This window comes from Argopecten irradians, chromosome 16 (assembly GCF_041381155.1).
Source record: "Argopecten irradians isolate NY chromosome 16, Ai_NY, whole genome shotgun sequence".
Classification (NCBI taxonomy): Eukaryota; Metazoa; Mollusca; class Bivalvia; order Pectinida; family Pectinidae; genus Argopecten; species Argopecten irradians.
Window position 1 is genome coordinate 13,551,790 of NC_091149.1, and position 22,785 is coordinate 13,574,574.

Sequence of the window (22,785 nt, forward strand, 5' to 3'; positions counted from 1 at the left end):
AACTAACCGAAAATCCCAGGGTAATCATATTTGGTCTGTGGTATGCTGGCATGAAGGGTTACCAAAGTTGTTAAAATGAATTACCTTGATCTCCTTTCAAGGTCACAGGGTTCAATTAGGCTAAAATCTTTTTACTACTAGCCGAATGGCCCGGGTATGCATTTTTAGGCAGTAGCATGCGAAGAAAAAGGGCTAACAAAATTGTGAGAAAATGAATTACCTTGACCTCCTTTCAAGGTCACGGTGGTCAAATATTCTTAAATCTTGAATTTTGAACTTCTTCTTTAGTTGTAATTTAGCTGAAACTTGCATGAAATGATCCTGACATGGTCCCGACCAAGTGTTGTTATATATTTTATGTCCATCCAAATTCAAAGATGTTGGCCACAATCGCCATCTTGAAAATATGTTTTGAACATCTTTATCGAGTTCTACCAGTGCAATTTTGCTGTAACTTGCCTGAAATGATACTGACATTGCCCCAACAAAGTGTTGTTATTCGTCCGAAAACACATTTTGAATTTCTCAAGTTGGTGGGGGTATTCATAGAAGAATGAAGAAATCCAATCGGCCAATCAGAAAGCCAGATTTAGTATGAAAACAAAGTAAAATTAATTACAGTCAAATCTGCCTATAACGGACACCAAAGGAACATGTTTCCTTTATGGACAGGTGTCCTTTATAGAGAGGTTAATTATGTGAATTATGTGGTAAATTACGCCTAATGGGGTTCAGAGTCTGGACTGAGTTTCACTAAAAGTCGTAAGTCTACACGTAGACGTAGACGTAAACGTAGACGTAAGTCAACTTACGATTTTATTTACGTCTATCTTAGGTGTGTTTCACTAAAGGTCGTAAGTATCGACGTAAACGTTGACGTAGACGTAGACGTAGACGTATCTTACGACTGGAACTCTTTAAGAAGGAGATAAATAACCCCATAGTTACAATAAATGGAGTCTGCGCATTGCTTACTTTCGTTTCGGTGATTTGTCGTCTGCATAATGTCCGGCAAGAAGCCCAGAAAACCTAATTGGACCGATGGTGAGATGGAGGTTTTGGCCGAGTCTTTTCTGAACTCAGCCAAAATTCTCCGTGGGAAATTAACCCCAAACCTAACTGCTGATATGAAAAAGGCAGAATGGCTTAAAATATCGGAGAGGTGAGTTTATTTACAAATATTTATTATGTACTGTGAAGGGTTAACTTTGTCATCGTCTGGTCAAATATTGGAAAAAATAACATGTTATCTACTAGCAGATTTAAATATCAGGAAAATGTTGTTTTGTTCAATATTTTTATAAGTGATGATAAATAATTTATCAAACAGTTAGTATTAGTTACATGGGAGAACCCGGTTCATTGGAGAAATGTGACTGACTTGCGGCTTTTAGTGTTACTTTAGGCCTAACGTTATCCTTTTTATGTTGAGGCCGCCATTGATTTCGGCAGCGATATTTTTCATCTTGAATCACAACTCATAGACTATCAACTCAGCAGAATCAACGCTGTCACGCTTGTATTCAGGAAAGTTTTAAACTGTTGATGAAATTTTTATCAAGTTCTTACTTCTAAAACACGTTTATGATGGATAGATCGTAGACTTTTTTTAATAACTAACATGTTAGGCCTAGGCCTAGATCTACTTGAGAATCGACATGGATTATGGGCAATTGATAATCTTCAGTGAAAACGTCTTTTGACTATATAATTTTGATCACATACTTTTTACCAACTCCATTTATTTTAACCGCTATTTGGCACTTGTTGACAATGATCGAGTTCCGGACCCCAATATAAGACTAGGTGCTCCAGTTAAGATGATACGAGAACACGAGTAAAATACCCAATGAAAATCTGTCAATTCCACTCTAAGAAATGTATGAACGTGTACAAATTACCCCTGCAAATATTTTAACATCTTTTAGTTCATATAACCGTGATTATCTCGGTCTCGGGATCCTTTGAACTCCAAATTTAATATAGCACTGTGTAGTGGTGTCTTCGACTACGTTCGAGCAGTTTCTAAAAATAGGTTTTCACTAAAAACAGGATTTCCCTCTAGACAGGAGTAAATTCAGTAAAACAGGCAAAAAATGTGACGCAGGCGACGCTAAAACTTACTGAAATATTCTATATTTTTTTTAATTCCTTAATATGACATTAGTCATTGTGATATCCAATGCAAAATTGCGCATTTTTTTAAATGGGTATTTAAAAAAAAAATTAATTAATGTTTTAGAAACCAGTGTCATTACAACTGAATGTAAATTTTGTCAATAGATATTTCCAACTTGATCATATGATATTTATATTTATTTCAAAATAACATTTTATTAAGCATTGACATTTTTTGACATGCATTGGTAAATACATGTAACATACATGTATATTGGGTGTTTTAGCATACCCAGTGGTGCACATTAGTGCAGAAACATATATATACATAGTATATACATAGTATATATATGTTTCTTGTTAGTGGAATGAGATATTCAGGATATATATCACCTAATGCATTCATTAGATGTTCCTTATATTTAATAAATACTTGTATGGTTATCCAATTGATCATATTAATGTTTATTTTTTATTAAGAATTAGTTCAGTGGCCATGTGTAGTCGCACTGTTGAAGAGACAAAAAAAAGATGGCAGGACGCGCAAAGTGCCGTGAAGAAAAAGGAGTCATTTAGACGGAAAGTAGCAAATGGGACAGGTGGTGGTCCACCCCCGGATGTCCCAATGAAGCCTTGGGAGCTAACGGTGAGTTTTCTTCTTTCATTTTCTAATTAAAAAAGAACCATGTACTGATTTATACCAATTACCAAATGTTTATTTTTTAAAGCCAATTTAAAAAAAAAACTAACATGAACAACAAGAGTAAATGTGATTATTATGCAACAAAGATGCATGGTACATTATATTAATCTGATATGCATGTACATGTATATAATATTGACAATGTACAGTACCCAGGGGTTACTCTCACTATAAATATATATACAATATGTATGACAGTAATAGAAGCCCTTAGAGTATTTGATGATAGATATTGACATCACAGATCATTTTAAGAATTGACAGACAGAAGCTTCTTAACTATACACTGACACAGTTAAAGACAAAATACAATACATGTATTACCCTTTTTATATAGCATAGTATTAATTGCAAAATAATTGATTAAAATATCCTTTTGAAAACATAAATCATATTATATAATCATGAAGAAATGGCGTAGTTGAATATTATTTTATATTTACATAATTTATATACACAGGTATTGCAAGGGATCCCGGATGTGGCAATAAGTGGCATCGAAGGGGCAGTGGACACTGGACTAATAGATTGTGGGAGAGGTATGTTCTAGTTCAAATTTGTTCATTAATACATCATGTACATTGTAATTAGATATCACATTTACACCAGTACCAAACTTCATCTATAAAACACATATCAATCCATCATTTGATAAAACTAGGCAAAATCATCATTAAAAATTGCCATTTTATACTTAATTTAATTAAACATTTTAATGAAATATGTTTAAACAAATAAACAGCTTCAATGCATATTAGCATTTGTTAGTGTAAAGTTGACACTAGCTATATCAGGTATTGCACTTTTTTTCAGTGACAGAAATTAGCAGCCCAGAGCCTACTGATGTGTGTCCCAGTAACTCCATCCTATCAGGTGAAATATCTTCTTTTTTTTTTTTTTTGTTAAATGACCTCTAGTGTCCACTATATTTCCGACACAAAAGTAAAATATTTACAGAAGTTATTTATTATTTTGAAATATATATCTTGATGGCCTAAGAAACAAAACTGTAAAATGACTAGCACTATAGAAATTAAAAGTTGTTAATAAAAAAAGTATAATTTTTGGACTCTGCAAAAATGTCAAATTTCATTATTTTAAATTTGAAAAAATTGAACGCAAGTTTGTTTAGGAATTTTACTTTAATACAAATAAAATTGAAAAAACAAATCCTTTTGATAGGATGCAATTGACCCTGAAAACAAAGAAAACATCTCCTAATAAAATAATTATCTCTTTAGGCAAATGTGCATATTGTTAATTGGATGAAATTCAGTGAAAGGGGAACAATTAATTGTGTAAGTTATATATTTAAAAATAAAATGAGGAAGTACATGTATTAAATTCAGCAAAACAGAATATTTTATCAGTATATGATTATGTCACTAATTATCACATGTCGCATGGTATCAGTATATATATATATTGATCTAACATGAGAGACTACAGACCTGTAGGGGCTAGTTGTTAATGTGTCTGATTGTCATAATTTACATTGAAGTTTTGGAGACAGATGCTGATGAAGAAGATGATGGTGAAGAAACCTGCAGGATGTTTGTTGCAGAAACTCCATTAAAAGGTATGTTAGTTTTAACTGAAAAAAACCATTTCACTGTAGGAATCATTCAGCTAGTCAGAATAAAATAAAAGTGTCTGATAACTCAATGTCATACCATAAATGAAGATCGGATGTCAAACGCAAACTCTACATCTTATATATGACTGATAAATATTTTGTTATGAAGAAAATTGTTTGGGATCAAAATGGACCAACTTACATGTGTAGTGACTAAATTTCGTACATGGCTGGGTTGTATAAGATGAATAATGTCAATATTCTAAAGTTCACTGAAACCAGCATATCATTTTTGTGTTCATTATTGATCTAACAATAATTGAATTATTTAAATTTATAATATACATGTATATGTATATAAGATAGACAATGAAGTGTTTGTATGTATGGTATTTCTGTTATTTTTTCAGAATCAAACACTGGCCATCGCTGCAAATCAAAAAGGAAAAGCATCAGCTTTGAAGAAGGTACATGCATTCTTAATATTGCTTACACACATTTTTGGTATCTGGTTAACATGAAGAAGTTTAAAATGACTGCTTAAGGATGGCTTACTTTAAGATGTTAAGATAGCTAAAGTTTTATATGATTTAATAACACAATGAATTTTGACTGATTAAGTCTATCTTTTATCAACAGATCCAACATATGAACGTTTAATTTCCCTCAAAGAAAGAAGGTTGGCTGTTGAGGAGAGAAAAGCAAAGGCGCTGGAGAGGATTGCCTCAGCACTGGAAAACATTAGTGCCAGCCATGACCATGACTTGACAGTTTTGTCACCAATAATTAAAATCTAAAATCTGCTGGAAATTCTCAGCCTTTTTTCCTGGGCAGTTCGGGTGGCAGGTTCTCCCCTGTAGATATAGTCATGTTGGTTGAGGACCACTCCACCTTCAAGCAGAGGCAGCTTCTCCGACATTGCCTTATTGTGCAAGCGCACACATGTCTCTAGTACCTTGGCACATTTTGATGGCCGAAATGGTAGCACTCCACCAGTTGGATGTAGACACCTGTCACATTCATATCATCAGATTAAGTATAGCAAATATATTGTTTCTGCTCATGAGCTAATTATGACAATTTTTTTTTATTTCATCCCTGGACATTTATCATCTTTAACTTCCATTCCATAGTCATTTAAATTTTGTTATTATACTGAGTTATTTCCCTTCCTTGCTTCTCTTTTTATAGCTTAGCTGAAAAGTTATTGATGAACAGTTAGTACAAAAACACACTTTTTTATATTTATTACATGTACGTACATGGCATAAATATGAAGCTATAATCAGAGGTAAAATTATATATGTGTAGAAGTCTTCTTCTATCTTTGTGAAACTAAACAGTAAAAATTTAGTACATGTCTGTACATACATGCATTTCTTAATTTGTAAGCACCTACCGAAATCTAGATTTCAGAACTCCAAATGACCGCTCCACTATGTTCCTTGTCTTACAGTGAGATTTATTGTAATTGATCTCACTTGGAGTAGAAGGGTTGTTGAAAGGAGTTAACAGCCCTTCACGAAGAGGATATCCCGAATCGCCCAATAGGTGGCCTTTCTCTGACATACTGTCTATGGTTTCTGGGACGCTGGAGTTCTGGTATATATATGCGTCGTGTGTACTTCCTGGGTATTTGCAGTTCATGTTGAGAAAACTTGAACAGAAATGATATCTTCAGTTTTACTAATGGAATGTACAAGTTCATTTCTAAGTTTAACTCACAAATTTTAAAGCAGAAAATGACAAACAATTGATTTTAAGGTCTAATCTTTCATGTTCTCACGATTTTGAATTAAAATGAGATTATAAACCACCATTATCTGCTACTCAAGTAATACATGGTTGGTCAGTAAACCATTCTTGTCCAATAGGTGGCCATCTCTGAATTCAACAATGCTTCAAATGCACATATGTGACGAAGAAAGATGATTTTGCGATCAACACAGTATTTCGTGTATATGCTCATTATTATGTATACTTACAACATATCTGCATCCACAACACCCTGCATGTTTATTGCATGGAATCCTTTACGGCATACGTATGTGGGCTCATCATCCGTCTTCATTCCCTGAATTGCGATAAGAGTCCCATCGATCGCCCCAACAACATTAGGGAAATTTGCAATTTCGTGGAACTTGTGCTTAATTGCTCTTGTTTCCTGCACTGACACTGGATATTTGATGTTATCTAAATGCACACACAGTGCTCCACAGACTTTATGTACAATTTTGGCCACGGACGCCTTGGATATACCGTGTATATCTCCAAGTTCAGAGAAGAAGTCTCCCTTGGCAATGTACCTCAGAGTGACCAGTACCTAAAAGAAAGAATACAATTCATTAACAGTATTTAAAACTTTAATGTGTCATCTTAAAATTGGTAAAGTCTCCTTGATATATTATTCCGGTATCATCTACACGTATCGTGTATTTTTAGTATTATTTAAATTCGTAGTCAGGAGACTGTATAGCGGTAGTCGATCACTTGGTGGGACAAACGGAAAACTGGGTAGTAGATAGTTTTTGCCAATTTTATTTACTCTATATGTCTTTGATGTCATCATAAGTTATACACGGCGCTTGTGTCGTTGGAATGTCGGTTAAAACTGTATAGTCTCGTGCATTGTTTTGAAACTGACGTGTATAGATGCTTGCGAGGACACTGTATTGTGGCATTAGAGCCACTATATGATATTAGTTATCAGTTGTCGTATAAACATGTTCATTTTCCAAATATTGAAGCACAAACACTAATTCATGTGCCATATAATTGAATTAGTGGTACTTTTTGATGTTTCATACAGTACTGTATTTATCCTGAGTGGCATCGTGGCTCTTCGAATGATGGTTGTGAAATTATAGACTATCAACATCCTTTTCCGACCATTGTGTTGTGTTAATGATGTGCTAGATAAGTAATGTTACTATTTTTATTGCTGTTGTTTTTGACATGATGCTCCGGTTTGAATTTGTGTATAGATCCGGTTCGGATAAAAAAAATGCTCAACATATGAACCGGTTTGTATACCGTTTTAGAAAATGTTTATCTTTATTATAGGTTCGAAACAGACTACATTTTGTATTTCTTCTACTTCAGGTGCACTAAAGTGATTCGTCGTTGTCACAAATTGTAAAACATCCCCAACAGAGACACAAAAACTACTATGCGAAAACTTTGGAACACAATGCGAGACTACCAATCGAAGTCATGATTTCAATGTACAGCCTTGACTGTTTAGAGAATAAGATCAGAAAGTATTGTCTACTGGCGGAGAACTAGAAAATTCAATAATTTACATATGAAACCAGGCTCCAGCTTCATCAAAATAATCTTAGACCTAAGTTTAGAGTTAAGCCAAACAATCATTGTAGGTCTAAGCACATGGACTCGTTCCTGCTGATGACATACATGTATATAAGATATTGTGTAATCGGTAATGTATGTAAATAGATGTTACCCATTTACATCACAAATTCTATAAATCTCTCACCACTAGGAAAGAGTCCAGAGAGACTGTTTTAGACTTAAAACTGTATTGTGATTTTTGGGTCGGGCCACTGTTTTACTAAGCTTCAATGGTAGTCTTAAATTTAAACTAATCAGACGTGGTATTCCCTTCTCTCGCGTCTTTGTAACAAGTTACGCAAAAACCTATCGTTTCTTAGAAATAATTTTAGGGACTGTATACAGTACAAGTAGGGATTTTCATAACTTCTTACGCTTATCTCTGTAGTCACCTATTTATAATTTTCATAATTGTTCTTTACCGTATAGCTGGTCATGTACTGGTAAAAAAAATTTAAAACTAAACCTCAGAAAATTTAAAGTTTAGCGGAAATTGTTTTGGATCTTCAGGGTACTCAAATCGATGTCCCGTGAAATCACGAAAAATAAAGGCCTACTCATGAAATATCGATCTACAAAATATGATGCCAATAGTGTAAACTGGCGATATGCTGACACATGATACTACCCCCGGGATTAACAAAGACGGTGACTTGCAGTGCTAGGACAAACGAGTGTCATTGTAAAGAGAGAGAGAAAAAAGAAAATATGAATACAAGATTATTCAGTTCGCTCCCAGCTAATTGGAATGAGTATTGCTTGCAACATAAAACGCCAGAGGAGAACATTATGTCAATATAAAGTACATGTACATGTAAGTGTAGCTGCAATATTGTAGCTCAAAAGACTTTTAAGACGGAAAATATCGTACTTGTTTGATATCGCTTACCAATTCGTACCCGGCCGAAATGCATAGTAGGCCGGGTACGTATATTCGTTCTAATGTAAGTGATACTGATGGGGTTTATTTTAAGATCCAAGAGAAAGTTTGTCAAATAGGCATATGTCACAGAAGGATTCAGACATGGTGCTCTGTGTGTTCAGGGAAAATATTTAGGAAATAACACTCAGTGAAACTTCATGCGTGGTTTATTTAATGCTGCGTAATAGGGGTCTAAAAAGACGCAGCATTAACAAGAATAATAAATAGAAATGCACATTGTACAGTTCTATTTCGCCTCTCTATTTCATGATAAAGTATCACCGTGGTTGATAACGTATATGATTGGGATTGTCAATAATAAACTTATTTTTTTTTGTAGTAGCGCACCTGCAGCTGCACAAATAAAAAACGTCGCCAACTTGACGTTACGTCATTATTTCGGGCAGTGACGTCACATATATTTCAAACAGTTCTTGCAGCAAGAGGGTTATTGAATATTCTAAGGTCAAATGTTAACAACGCATTCATGGAACCACTTCGTAGACGTAATAAAATATATTCAAATTTTGAAAAAAATGAAATCGTAGATATCACTCTTACTGTGTTTGTGTTGATTTTTTCTGTTACTAATTTACTATTAGTCTAGTATGTTGCACAAAAGTCATGGTGAAATCCGGAAAAATGACCCGTCGCATGATTTTTCTTTAGTGCTAAGTTGTCACATCCGTAACATTCAAACTGTCTGCTGAGCACCGTAAACAAAAACGAAAATGAGATCTACTTACTTGCAATTGTGTTGGAATTGCAAAACTCCTTGCTGTCACTGGTCTCAGCTGGGCATCAACTCCTTCAATCAATGACAAAATGACGTGCCTCGGGAACCTATACCTGCTTATAAGGTCAGTATTTTCCAAAACATCTAACGGCTGGCTCCTGTCCCGAAATATTCTATTACGCCTCAACAAAGCTCGGTTTCGTTCTCTCAAAAAGAAAAGTGACGCCATTTTGTTGTAAATAATAAGTTACGTTTAATTCTACGTGTACCCTAACGCTGGCGTAGACTTACGTGTACATTTAGTCGTAACTTCGCTGCACGTAAAGTTACGACTTTTAGTGAAACTCATTTTAGACGTAACTTACGTCTACGTTTACGTCTACGTCTACGTGTTAGACTTACGACCTTTAGTGAAACTCAGTCCTGTCCTTTAACACATCTCATTGTTAGGCCTGTGTGTAAAAGTTTGTTTTCCCTTTTTGTAGCTGCTTTTAAAAATCATAAGATTTTTAAAGACGTTTGGTTTAACTCATTCACACATGAAATTACACAATGGACTGGTCTGGGCCCGTATTCATGAAACCGTTCTCATGCTCAAACTCATGATTTTGTACTCAAAATTCAAATATTGTACTCACCGTTTTCGTACTCATGCTCAGGTCGTATTCATGAAAAATTCTATGCTCAGAATCTTGAGCACGTTCTCAACTTTCCTTGAGTATAGTTCTACCCATGCTCAAGATCACAATAAGTTCGCAAGATGGCAGGAGGTAGATTTGTGCAACGTGAATTAAGAGAACGTGTTCTTCCAAGACCAAGGGTATTCGTGGACAGGACAAACCCCTTAGAAACTTTAAACGAGGACGAAGTGTTCCGTCGGTTTAGGTTTAGACCAAGAACGGTCATTTTTATTGTAGGTCTAATAGAAAATGTTGTAACACATCGTACGAAACGCAGCCTCGCGCTTCCGCCTCTATTGCAGGTGCTAGTAACATTAAGATTTTTAGCAACAGGCGCGTTCCAGCAGTTGATTGGCGATTCTTTGAACAGGATTTCCCAGCCCACCATTAGCAGGATTGTGCGGCGTGTGGCGTGTCACAAGAGCTTTGACCAGTCTTGTGAAAGATTTCATCAAATTTCCGACTGGCAGGGCGGCAACAACAGTCAAACAAGAGTTTGGGTCAATAGCAGGTAAGATCGTGCATGAAAAAATATTGTTTTCAAAACAAAAAAGCTCACATATATTGAAATAACAGCAGTTACACACGCCGTCCTTCAAAACAACACTCAATCCAAACTTCAACGGTAGCGGAAGTGACGTCAGTGATGACGACGGTGTTACTAAACAAGCACCTTGTGTGACAACATGCTACATGTAACTTGAGTTGAACACTAAAGTTGTTCATGGTTTGTTCGTTTGCATTTCATATCACAGTTTGATGTAATTAAATTATACACATCAAGCGACTACATTATATGGAACTAATAAATGTGTATATCTTAACTAATTAATGTCAATTAAAAACGCAACTAAAAAGAGTAGTGGACATCTCATTGTTAGGCCTGTGTGTAAAAGTTTGTTTTTGTAGCTGCTTTTAAAAATCATAAGATTTTTAAAGACGTTTGGTTTAACTCATTCACACATGAAATTACACAATGGACTGGTCTGGTCTTTCATTTAGAAAAGTCGAAATGTGTTTTCAGGGGTGAGTGACTTAATATAATATCAAATACTATCTCTAAAATTATCTATGTGGTGTCACTATGTTGTGTAAAAGTGTGTCTGATTTTGTAACCGGTTTATAAAAGAAATAAAAACCACACATAGCTTTAATAGCACAAAAAACAAATTCATCCCCATTGTAAAGACAAACTTGGCGATAATAAAACCAAGATTTCAAGATTTCAAGATTTTTCATTCACTCATGACATATGTACAAATGCAAAAGAGGTCAAAAGGAACAAAAATAATAATTATAAAAATGAAAATAAAGAAGGAAATAATAGATGGACACAGTCATCAATAGGCAAAATTTAAATACATTGAAACAAACAATTCTATTTTTCCTTACCAAAGACATCTCTATGTAAAGACAAACTTGGTGATAATAAAACCAAAGACATCTCTATGTAAAGACAAACTTGGTGATAATAAAACCAAAGACATCTCTATGTAAAGACAAATTTGTCGATAATAAAACCAAGAGACATCTCTATGTAAAGACAAACTTGGTGATAATAAAACCAAAGACATCTCTATGTAAAGACAAACTTGGTCGATAATAAAACCAAAGACATCTCCATGTAAAGACAAACTTGGCGATAATAAAACCAAAGACATCTCTATGTAAAGACAAACTTGTCGATAATAAAACCAAAGACATCTCTATGTAAAGGCAAAATTTGTGATAATAAAACCAAAGACATCTCTATGTAAAGACAAACTTGTCGATAATAAAACCAAAGACATCTCTATGTAAAGACAAACTTGTCGATAATAAAACCAAAGACATCTCCTATGTAAAGACAAACTTGTCGATAATAAAACCAAAGACATCTCCATGTAAAGACAAACTTGTCGATAATAAAACCAAAGACATCTCCATGTAAATACAAACTTGTCGATAATAAAACCAAAGACATCCCTATGTAAAGACAAACTTGTCGATAATAAAACCAAAGACATCCTATGTAAAGGCAAACTTGTCGATAATAAAACCAAAGACATCCTCTATGTAAAGGCAAACTTGTCGATAATAAAACCAAAGACATCCCTATGTAAAGACAAACTTGTCGATAATAAAACCAAAGACATCTCTATGTAAAGACAAACTTGTCGATAATAAAACCAAAGACATCCCATGTAAAGACAAACTTGTCGATAATAAAACCAAAGACATCTCTATGTAAAGACAAACTTGGCGATAATAAAACCAAAGACATCTCCATGTAAAGACAAAATTGTCGATAATAAAACCAAAGACATCCCCATGTAAAGAAAAAACTTGTCGATAATAAAACCAAAGACATCCCTATGTAAAGACAAACTTGGTCGATAATAAAACCAAAGACATCTCTATGTAAAGACAAACTTGTCGATAATAAAACCAAAGACATCTCTATGTAAAGACAAACTTGTCGATAATAAAACCAAAGACATCTCTATGTAAAGACAAACTTGTCGATAATAAAACCAAAGACATCTCCATGTAAAGACAAAATTGGTGATAAATAAAACCAAAGACATCTCCATGTAAAGACAAACTTGGTGATAATAAAACCAAAGACATCCCTAATGTAAAGACAAATTTGTCGATAATAAAACCAAAGACATCTCTATGTAAAGACAAACTTGTCGATATTAAAATCCAAAGACATCTCTGTGTAAAGACAAACTTGTGATAATAAAACCAAAGACATCTCTATGTAAAGACAAACTTGTCGATAATAAAACCAAAGACATCTCTATGTAAAGACAAACTTGGTCGATAATAAAACCAAAGACATCCCCATGTAAAGACAAACTTGGTGATAATAAAACCAAAGACATCCCCATGTAAAGACAAACTTGTCGATAATAAAACCAAAGACATCCCTATGTAAAGACAAACTTGGTCGATAATAAAACCAAAGACATCTCTATGTAAAGACAAACTTGTCGATAATAAAACCAAAGACATCTCTATGTAAAGACAAACTTGTCGATAATAAAACCAAAGACATCTCTATGTAAAGACAAACTTGTCGATAATAAAACCAAAGACATCTCTATGTAAAGACAAACTTGTCGATAATAAAACCAAAGACATCCCTATGTAAAGACAAACTTGGTCGATAATAAAACCAAAGACATCCCCATGTAAAGACAAACTTGGTCGATAATAAAACCAAAGACATCCCCTATGTAAAGACAAACTTGGTCGATAATAAAACCAAAGACATCTCCCATGTAAAGACAAACTTGTCGATAATAAAACCAAAGACATCCCTATGTAAAGACAAACTTGTCGATAATAAAACCAAAGACATCTCTATGTAAAGACAAACTTGTCGATAATAAAACCAAAGACATCCCTATGTAAAGACAAACTTGTCGATAATAAAACCAAAGACATCCCCATGTAAAGGCAAACTTGTCGATAATAAAACCAAAGACATCCCTATGTAAAGACAAACTTGTCGATAATAAAACCAAAGACATCCCTATGTAAAGACAAACTTGTCGATAATAAAACCAAAGACATCCTCTATGTAAAGACAAACTTGGCGATAATAAAACCAAAGACATCTCTATGTAAAGACAAACTTGGTGATAATAAAACCAAAGACATCTCTATGTAAAGACAAACTTGTCGATAATAAAACCAAAGACATCTCTATGTAAAGACAAACTTGTCGATAACCAAAAATCCAAAGACAACATAATAAACAAAGACATCTCTATGTAAAGGCAAATTTGTCGATAAAAAAACCAAAGACATCCCCATGTAAAGACAAACTTGGCGATAATAAAACCAAAGACATCTCCATGTAAAGACAAACTTTGTCGATAATAAAACCAAAGACATCTCTATGTAAAGGACAAACTTGGTGATAATAAAACCAAAGACATCTCCATGTAAAGACAAACTTGTCGATAATAAAACCAAAGACATCCCTATGTAAAGGCAAACTTGTCGATAATAAAACCAAAGACATCTCTATGTAAAGACAAACTTGGCTGATAATAAAACCAAAGACATCTCTATGTAAAGACAAACTTGGTGATAATAAAACCAAAGACATCCCTATGTAAAGGACAAACTTGTCGATAATAAAACCAAAGACATCTCTATGTAAAGACAAACTTGTCGATAATAAAACCAAAGACATCCCATGTAAAGACAAACTTGGCGATAATAAAACCAAAGACATCTCTATGTAAAGACAAACTTGGCGATAATAAAACCAAAGACATCTCTATGTAAAGACAAACTTGGCGATAATAAAACCAAAGACATCTCCTATGTAAAGGACAAAATTGTCGATAATAAAACCAAAGACATCTCCATGTAAAGACAAACTTGGTGATAATAAAACCAAAGACATCTCTATGTAAAGACAAACTTGTCGATAATAAAACCAAAGACATCTCTATGTAAAGACAAACTTGTCGATAATAAAACCAAAGACATCCCATGTAAAGACAAACTTGGTCGATAATAAAACCAAAGACATCCCTATGTAAAGACAAACTTGTCGATAATAAAACCAAAGACATCCCTATGTAAAGACAAACTTGTCGATAATAAAACCAAAGACATCCCCATGTAAAGACAAACTTGTCGATAATAAAACCAAAGACATCTCCATGTAAAGACAAACTTGGCGATAATAAAACCAAAGACATCCCTATGTAAAGACAAACTTGGCGATAATAAAACCAAAGACATCTCTATGTAAAGACAAACTTGGCGATAATAAAACCAAAGACATCCCTATGTAAAGACAAACTTGTCGATAATAAAACCAAAGACATCTCTATGTAAAGACAAACTTGGTCGATAATAAAACCAAAGACATCTCTATGTAAAGGCAAACTTGTCGATAATAAAACCAAAGACATCTCTATGTAAAGGCAAACTTGTCGATAATAAAACCAAAGACATCTCTATGTAAAGACAAACTTGGCGATAATAAAACCAAAGACATCCCTATGTAAAGACAAACTTGGCGATAATAAAACCAAAGAACCTATGTAAAGACAAACTTGGCGATAATAAAACCAAAGACATCTCTATGTAAAGACAAACTTGGCGATAATAAAACCAAAGACATCTCCTATGTAAAGACAAACTTGGCGATAATAAAACCAAAGACATCCCTATGTAAAGACAAACTTGTCGATAATAAAACCAAAGACATCTCTATGTAAAGACAAACTTGTCGATAATAAAACCAAAGACATCTCTATGTAAAGACAAACTTGTCGATAATAAAACCAAAGACATCTCTATGTAAAGACAAACTTGTCGATAATAAAACCAAAGACATCCCTATGTAAAGACAAACTTGGTGATAATAAAACCAAAGACATCTCTATGTAAAGACAAACTTGTCGATAATAAAACCAAAGACATCTCTATGTAAAGACAAACTTGGTGATAATAAAACCAAAGACATCTCTATGTAAAGACAAACTTGGCGATAATAAAACCAAAGACATCCCTATGTAAAGACAAACTTGTCGATAATAAAACCAAAGACACTCTCTATGTAAAGACAAACTTTGTCGATAATAAAACCAAAGACATCTCTATGTAAAGACAAACTTGTCGATAATAAAACCAAAGACATCTCTATGTAAAGACAAACTTGTCGATAATAAAACCAAAGACATCTCTATGTAAAGACAAACTTGTCGATAATAAAACCAAAGACATCCCATGTAAAGACAAACTTGGCGATAATAAAACCAAAGACATCTCTATGTAAAGACAAACTTGGTCGATAATAAAACCAAAGACATCTCTATGTAAAGACAAACTTGTCGATAATAAAACCAAAGACATCTCTATGTAAAGACAAACTTGTCGATAATAAAACCAAAGACATCTCTATGTAAAGACAAACTTGTCGATAATAAAACCAAAGACATCTCTATGTAAAGACAAACTTGTCGATAATAAAACCAAAGACATCTCCATGTAAAGACAAACTTGGCGATAATAAAACCAAAGACATCTCTATGTAAAGACAAACTTGTCGATAATAAAACCAAAGACATCCCCATGTAAAGACAAACTTGTCGATAATAAAACCAAAGACATCCCCATGTAAAGACAAACTTGTCGATAATAAAACCAAAGACATCTCTATGTAAAGACAAACTTGGCGATAATAAAACCAAAGACATCTCTATGTAAAGACAAACTTGTCGATAATAAAACCAAAGACATCTCTATGTAAAGACAAACTTGGTCGATAATAAAACCATCCATGTAAAGACAAATGCGATAATAAAACCAAAGACATCCCTATGTAAAGACAAACTTGTCGATAATAAAACCAAAGACATCCCCATGTAAAGACAAACTTGTCGATAATAAAACCAAAGACATCTCTATGTAAAGACAAACTTGGTGATAATAAAACCAAAGACATCCCTATGTAAAGACAAACTTGGTGATAATAAAACCAAAGACATCTCCATGTAAAGACAAACTTGTCGATAATAAAACCAAAGACATCTCTATGTAAAGACAAACTTGTCGATAATAAAACCAAAGACATCTCTATGTAAAGACAAACTTGTCGATAATAAAACCAAAGACATCTCTATGTAAAGACAAACTTGGCGATAATAAAACCAAAGACATCTCCATGTAAAGACAAACTTGTCGATAATAAAACCAAAGACATCTCTATGTAAAGACAAACTTGTCGATAATAAAACCAAAGACATCTCTATGTAAAGACAAACTTGTCGATAATAAAACCAAAGACATCTCTATGTAAAGACAAACTTGTCGATAATAAAACCAAAGACATCTCCATGTAAAGACAAACTTGGCGATAATAAAACCAAAGACATCTCCATGTAAAGACAAACTTGTCGATAATAAAACCAAAGACATCTCTATGTAAAGACAAACTTGTCGATAATAAAACCAAAGACATCTCTATGTAAAGACAAACTTGGTCGATAATAAAACCAAAGACATCTCCATGTAAAGACAAACTTGTCGATAATAAAACCAAAGACATCCCTATGTAAAGACAAACTTGTCGATAATAAAACCAAAGACATCTCTATGTAAAGACAAACTTTGTCGATAATAAAACCAAAGACATCTCTATGTAAAGACAAACTTGTCGATAATAAAACCAAAGACATCCCTATGTAAAGGCAAACTTGTCGATAATAAAACCAAAGACATCCCTATGTAAAGACAAACTTGGCGATAATAAAACCAAAGACATCTCTATGTAAAGACAAACTTGTCGATAATAAAACCAAAGACATCTCTATGTAAAGACAAACTTGTCGATAATAAAACCAAAGACATCTCTATGTAAAGACAAACTTGGTCGATAATAAAACCAAAGACATCTCTATGTAAAGGCAAACTTGTCGATAATAAAACCAAAGACATCTCTATGTAAAGGCAAACTTGTCGATAATAAAACCAAAGACATCTCCATGTAAAGACAAACTTGGCGATAATAAAACCAAAGACATCTCTATGTAAAGACAAACTTGTCGATAATAAAACCAAAGACATCTCTATGTAAAGACAAACTTGTCGATAATAAAACCAAAGACATCTCTATGTAAAGACAAACTTGTCGATAATAAAACCAAAGACATCTCTATGTAAAGGCAAACTTGTCGATAATAAAACCAAAGACATCCCTATGTAAAGACAAACTTGTCGATAATAAAACCAAAGACATCTCTATGTAAAGACAAACTTGTCGATAATAAAACCAAAGACATCCCTATGTAAAGACAAACTTGTCGATAATAAAACCAAAGACATCTCTATGTAAAGACAAACTTGGCGATAATAAAACCAAAGACATCTCTATGTAAAGACAAACTTGTCGATAATAAAACCAAAGACATCTCTATGTAAAGACAAACTTGGCGATAATAAAACCAAAGACATCTCCATGTAAAGACAAACTTGGCGATAATAAAACCAAAGACATCCCTATGTAAATACCAACTTGGTGATAATAAAACCAAAGACATCCCTATGTAAAGGCAAACTTGTCGATAATAAAACCAAAGACATCCCTATGTAAAGGCAAACTTGTCGATAATAAAACCAAAGACATCCCTATGTAAAGGCAAACTTGGCGATAATAAAACCAAAGACATCTCTATGTAAAGACAAACTTGTCGATAATAAAACCAAAGACATCCCTATGTAAAGACAAACTTGTCGATAATAAAACCAAAGACATCTCTATGTAAAGACAAACTTGGCGATAATAAAACCAAAGACATCCCTATGTAAAGACAAACTTGGTGATAATAAAACCAAAGACATCTCTATGTAAAGGCAAACTTGGCGATAATAAAACCAAAGACATCTCTATGTAAAGACAAACTTGGCGATAATAAAACCAAAGACATCTCTATGTAAAGACAAACTTGGCGATAATAAAACCAAAGACATCTCTATGTAAAGACAAACTTGTCGATAATAAAACCAAAGACATCTCTATGTAAAGACAAACTTGTCGATAATAAAACCAAAGACATCTCTATGTAAAGACAAACTTGGTGATAATAAAACCAAAGACATCCCTATGTAAAGACAAACTTGGTGATAATAAAACCAAAGACATCTCTATGTAAAGACAAACTTGTCGATAATAAAACCAAAGACATCTCTATGTAAAGACAAACTTGGCGATAATAAAACCAAAGACATCCCCATGTAAAGACAAACTTGTCGATAATAAAACCAAAGACATCTCTATGTAAAGACAAACTTGTCGATAATAAAACCAAAGACATCTCTATGTAAAGGCAAACTTGTCGATAATAAAACCAAAGACATCTCCATGTAAAGCAAACTTGTCGATAATAAAACCAAAGACATCTCTATGTAAAGGCAAACTTGTAACGATAATAAAACCAAAAGACATCTCTATGTAAAGACAAACTTGTCGATAATAAAACCAAAGACATCTCTATGTAAAGACAAACTTGTCGATAATAAAACCAAAGACATCTCTATGTAAAGACAAACTTGGTGATAATAAAACCAAAGACATCTCCATGTAAAGACAAACTTGTCGATAATAAAACCAAAGACATCTCTATGTAAAGACAAACTTGTCGATAATAAAACCAAAGACATCCCTATGTAAAGGCAAACTTGTCGATAATAAAACCAAAGACATCCCTATGTAAAGGCAAACTTGTCGATAATAAAACCAAAGACATCCCCATGTAAAGGAAAATTTGGCGATAATAAAACCAAAGACATCCCTATGTAAAGACAAACTTGTCGATAATAAAACCAAAGACATCTCTATGTAAAGACAAACTTGGCGATAATAAAACCAAAGACATCTCCATGTAAAGACAAACTTGGCGATAATAAAACCAAAGACATCTCTATGTAAAGACAAATTTGTCGATAATAAAACCAAAGACATCCCCAAGCTTGTCGATAATAAAACCAAAGACATCCCCATGTAAAGACAAACTTGGTGATAATAAAACCAAAGACATCCCCATGTAAAGACAAACTTGGCGATAATAAAACCAAAGACATCCCCATGTAAAGACAAACTTGGTGATAATAAAACCAAAGACATCTCTATGTAAAGACAAACTTGGCGATAATAAAACCAAAGACATCTCTATGTAAAGACAAACTTGTCGATAATAAAACCAAAGACATCCCCATGTAAAGACAAACTTGGTGATAATAAAACCAAAGACATCTCTATGTAAAGACAAACTTGTCGATAATAAAACCAAAGACATCTCTATGTAAAGACAAACTTGGCGATAATAAAACCAAAGACATCTCTATGTAAAGACAAACTTGTCGATAATAAAACCAAAGACATCCCTATGTAAAGACAAACTTGTCGATAATAAAACCAAAGACATCTCTATGTAAAGACAAACTTGGCGATAATAAAACCAAAGACATCTCTATGTAAAGGCAAACTTGTCGATAATAAAACCAAAGACATCTCTATGTAAAGACAAACTTGTCGATAATAAAACCAAAGACATCTCTATGTAAAGACAAACTTGTCGATAATAAAACCAAAGACATCTCTATGTAAAGACAAACTTGGCGATAATAAAACCAAAGACATCTCTATGTAAAGGCAAACTTGTCGATAATAAAACCAAAGACATCTCTATGTAAAGACAAACTTGCGATAATAAAACCAAAGACATCTCTATGTAAAGACAAACTTGGCGATAATAAAACCAAAGACATCTCTATGTAAAGGCAAACTTGGTCGATAATAAAACCAAAGACATCCCTATGTAAAGACAAACTTGTCGATAATAAAACCAAAGACATCTCCATGTAAAGACAAACTTGGCGATAATAAAACCAAAGACATCCCCATGTAAAGACAAACTTGGCGATAATAAAACCAAAGACATCTCTATGTAAAGACAAACTTGGTGATAATAAAACCAAACACATCCCCATGTAAAGACAAACTTGTCGATAATAAAACCAAAGACATCTCCATGTAAAGACAAACTTGTCGATAATAAAACCAAAGACATCTCCATGTAAAGACAAACTTGTCGATAATAAAACCAAAGACATCTCTATGTAAAGACAAACTTGTCGATAATAAAACCAAAGACATCTCTATGTAAAGACAAACTTGTCGATAATAAAACCAAAGACATCTCCATGTAAAGACAAACTTGGCGATAATAAAACCAAAGACATCACTTTGTAAAAACAAACTTGGCGATAATAATAAAACCAAAGACATCTCTATGTAAAGGCAAACTTGGCGATAATAAAACCAAAGACATCCCTATGTAAATACCAACTTGGTGATAATAAAACCAAAGACATCCCTATGTAAAGGCAAACTTGTCGATAATAAAACCAAGATGTTGCAGGGAATTAGGAAGGAAATTAGTCCCTTTTTGTGTCATGAAAGTCCTTCTTCACATTATTGCACTGGCCATGTCATATCGAACATATGTTCAGGTAAATACACGTGTCGGCCAGACACACAAAGCAGTTTAGAAAGAAATTCGATTTGGTCTTTAAAACAGGAATGAAAAAATATTTACACATGTTAATGACCGAAGGACGAGAGTAACTCGGTTACTTTGTAAATCGTTATTTTGAAAGGTCAAGGCTTTCTACTTCATTCCTGAACACCTGAACTTGTTTAGTCATAAAAGAATCCTGAACACCTGAACTTGTTTAGTCATAAAAGAAAGAAAGAAAGAAAGAAAGAAAGAAAGAGAGAGAGAGAGAGAAAGAAAGAAAGAAATAAAGATAGAAAGGAAATGAATGAGAAACAAATATTCGATGGTTGTGCTTGATTCCATCCTCGATACTTCTTGAATTGAATTCCACCCCTGGACAATCTTATAGTAAAACTGGAGAGAGATTACAGGCCCATAGAGACATCTTTTACGATTACAGAGAGAGCGACGCCCAACATTCAAAGTCACACAGTCAACTACAGTGTACAGTTAAACGATTATTTTGGTGCCCAAACCGCACGGAACTTTCATGTTTGTTATGACTTATTCCTGGGGCGGATATCACGGCATTGGATGGTTTGATTCCGAAACGAAAGAGACATACTTTCCAACAGAGGGATAAGGGTATCGCGACTGGTCTCAACTTTGTTGATGAATTGCGGTTAAGGCACAGAACCCAGAGTATTTTTCATAGGGACGAAAACTAACAAAAAACTGGTATAACAAACCAGAATTTCTTTGACAAGGAAAAGATTCCATGGACTTCCTCATTGGGGCACAATCCAACAAAAACCAGAATAATCTCTGAGGGGCATGGCGGTGTCCAAGTTCGCTAGCCAGGGGTTTTCAGCCCGATACTCCCTCTGCTGAATACCTTTGGCTAGCGAAGTTAGCGACGTCGTCTTACCTGATCTTTAATATCATATCTACAAGGACAACACGCGTGATTAATGTGGCACGAATTAGGTCATTGGCAATGTATTAAGATGCTAGAGGTCAGGGTCTCACAATAGTGCATGCATTATTAATGTTCCATGAGTTAGTCCTCCATGTACAGTACCATATCAAATTGGCCTGATCAAACATGCATTAGCACGTTATAAGTGATTTAAGTTAGACACAAATTAAAAGAGCTTAGCATGCGTTGTAAGTATGAAAGTAAACTAAAAACAAAAACGGATGACGAAACAAACAAAAATTAAAAAAAAAGAAAAAACTACAATCAAAAACACAAAAAGAAGCAAAAACTCACAAAAAAAATTAGACAGAAATAACACATATCATAAGCAAAAATATAAATCGATTTTTTTATTTCAATTTTATTTTTCCGAATAATGAGCTATTTATTGTTCTCTTTCCCTTTAATAATAATCTACAAAGCCTTTTAATTAATTGTATATAGAAAATTTAGCTTTAAAGGACATCGTGTTCGCTTCCTGTTGTTATATTAGTTAACACAGAATGTGTTACAAGATTGTCGGTACCATCTATTCACATCGTTACTTTCCGCTATTCCTGACAACGACGGAAACACCCGATCGATTTTTCGTGTGTTCCGTCCCATACTCGTCGGCTTACTTTACGGTAGTGACGCTTCGTCCTCGTGTTTAGCGGGCCCGCATCATCAGCTGCCATTGGGTATTGTTTACCCGTCGCCATGACT

General features: G+C 33.9%; 2 protein-coding genes across 2 annotated transcripts; one reads left to right on the top strand and one right to left on the bottom strand.

Annotated features, from left to right (window-relative positions):
- Nucleotides 1-1,019: 1,019 nt before the first annotated feature.
- Nucleotides 1,020-5,763, top strand: LOC138310717 (uncharacterized). Its single transcript, XM_069252056.1, has 7 exons — nucleotides 1,020-1,162; nucleotides 2,599-2,764; nucleotides 3,282-3,360; nucleotides 3,635-3,694; nucleotides 4,323-4,400; nucleotides 4,808-4,864; nucleotides 5,037-5,763. The coding sequence occupies exons 1-7, from the start codon at nucleotides 1,050-1,052 to the stop codon at nucleotides 5,192-5,194; spliced, it is 711 nt and encodes a 236-aa protein (XP_069108157.1). The 5' UTR covers nucleotides 1,020-1,049; the 3' UTR covers nucleotides 5,195-5,763.
- LOC138310719 (putative nuclease HARBI1) lies at nucleotides 5,191-9,625 on the bottom strand. The gene is made up of 4 exons (XM_069252057.1): nucleotides 9,417-9,625; nucleotides 6,383-6,720; nucleotides 5,797-6,054; nucleotides 5,191-5,407 (listed from the first exon to the last, which is right to left on the bottom strand). The coding sequence occupies exons 2-4, from the start codon at nucleotides 6,466-6,468 to the stop codon at nucleotides 5,191-5,193; spliced, it is 561 nt and encodes a 186-aa protein (XP_069108158.1). The 5' UTR covers nucleotides 6,469-6,720; nucleotides 9,417-9,625.
- Nucleotides 9,626-22,785: the final 13,160 nt, after the last annotated feature.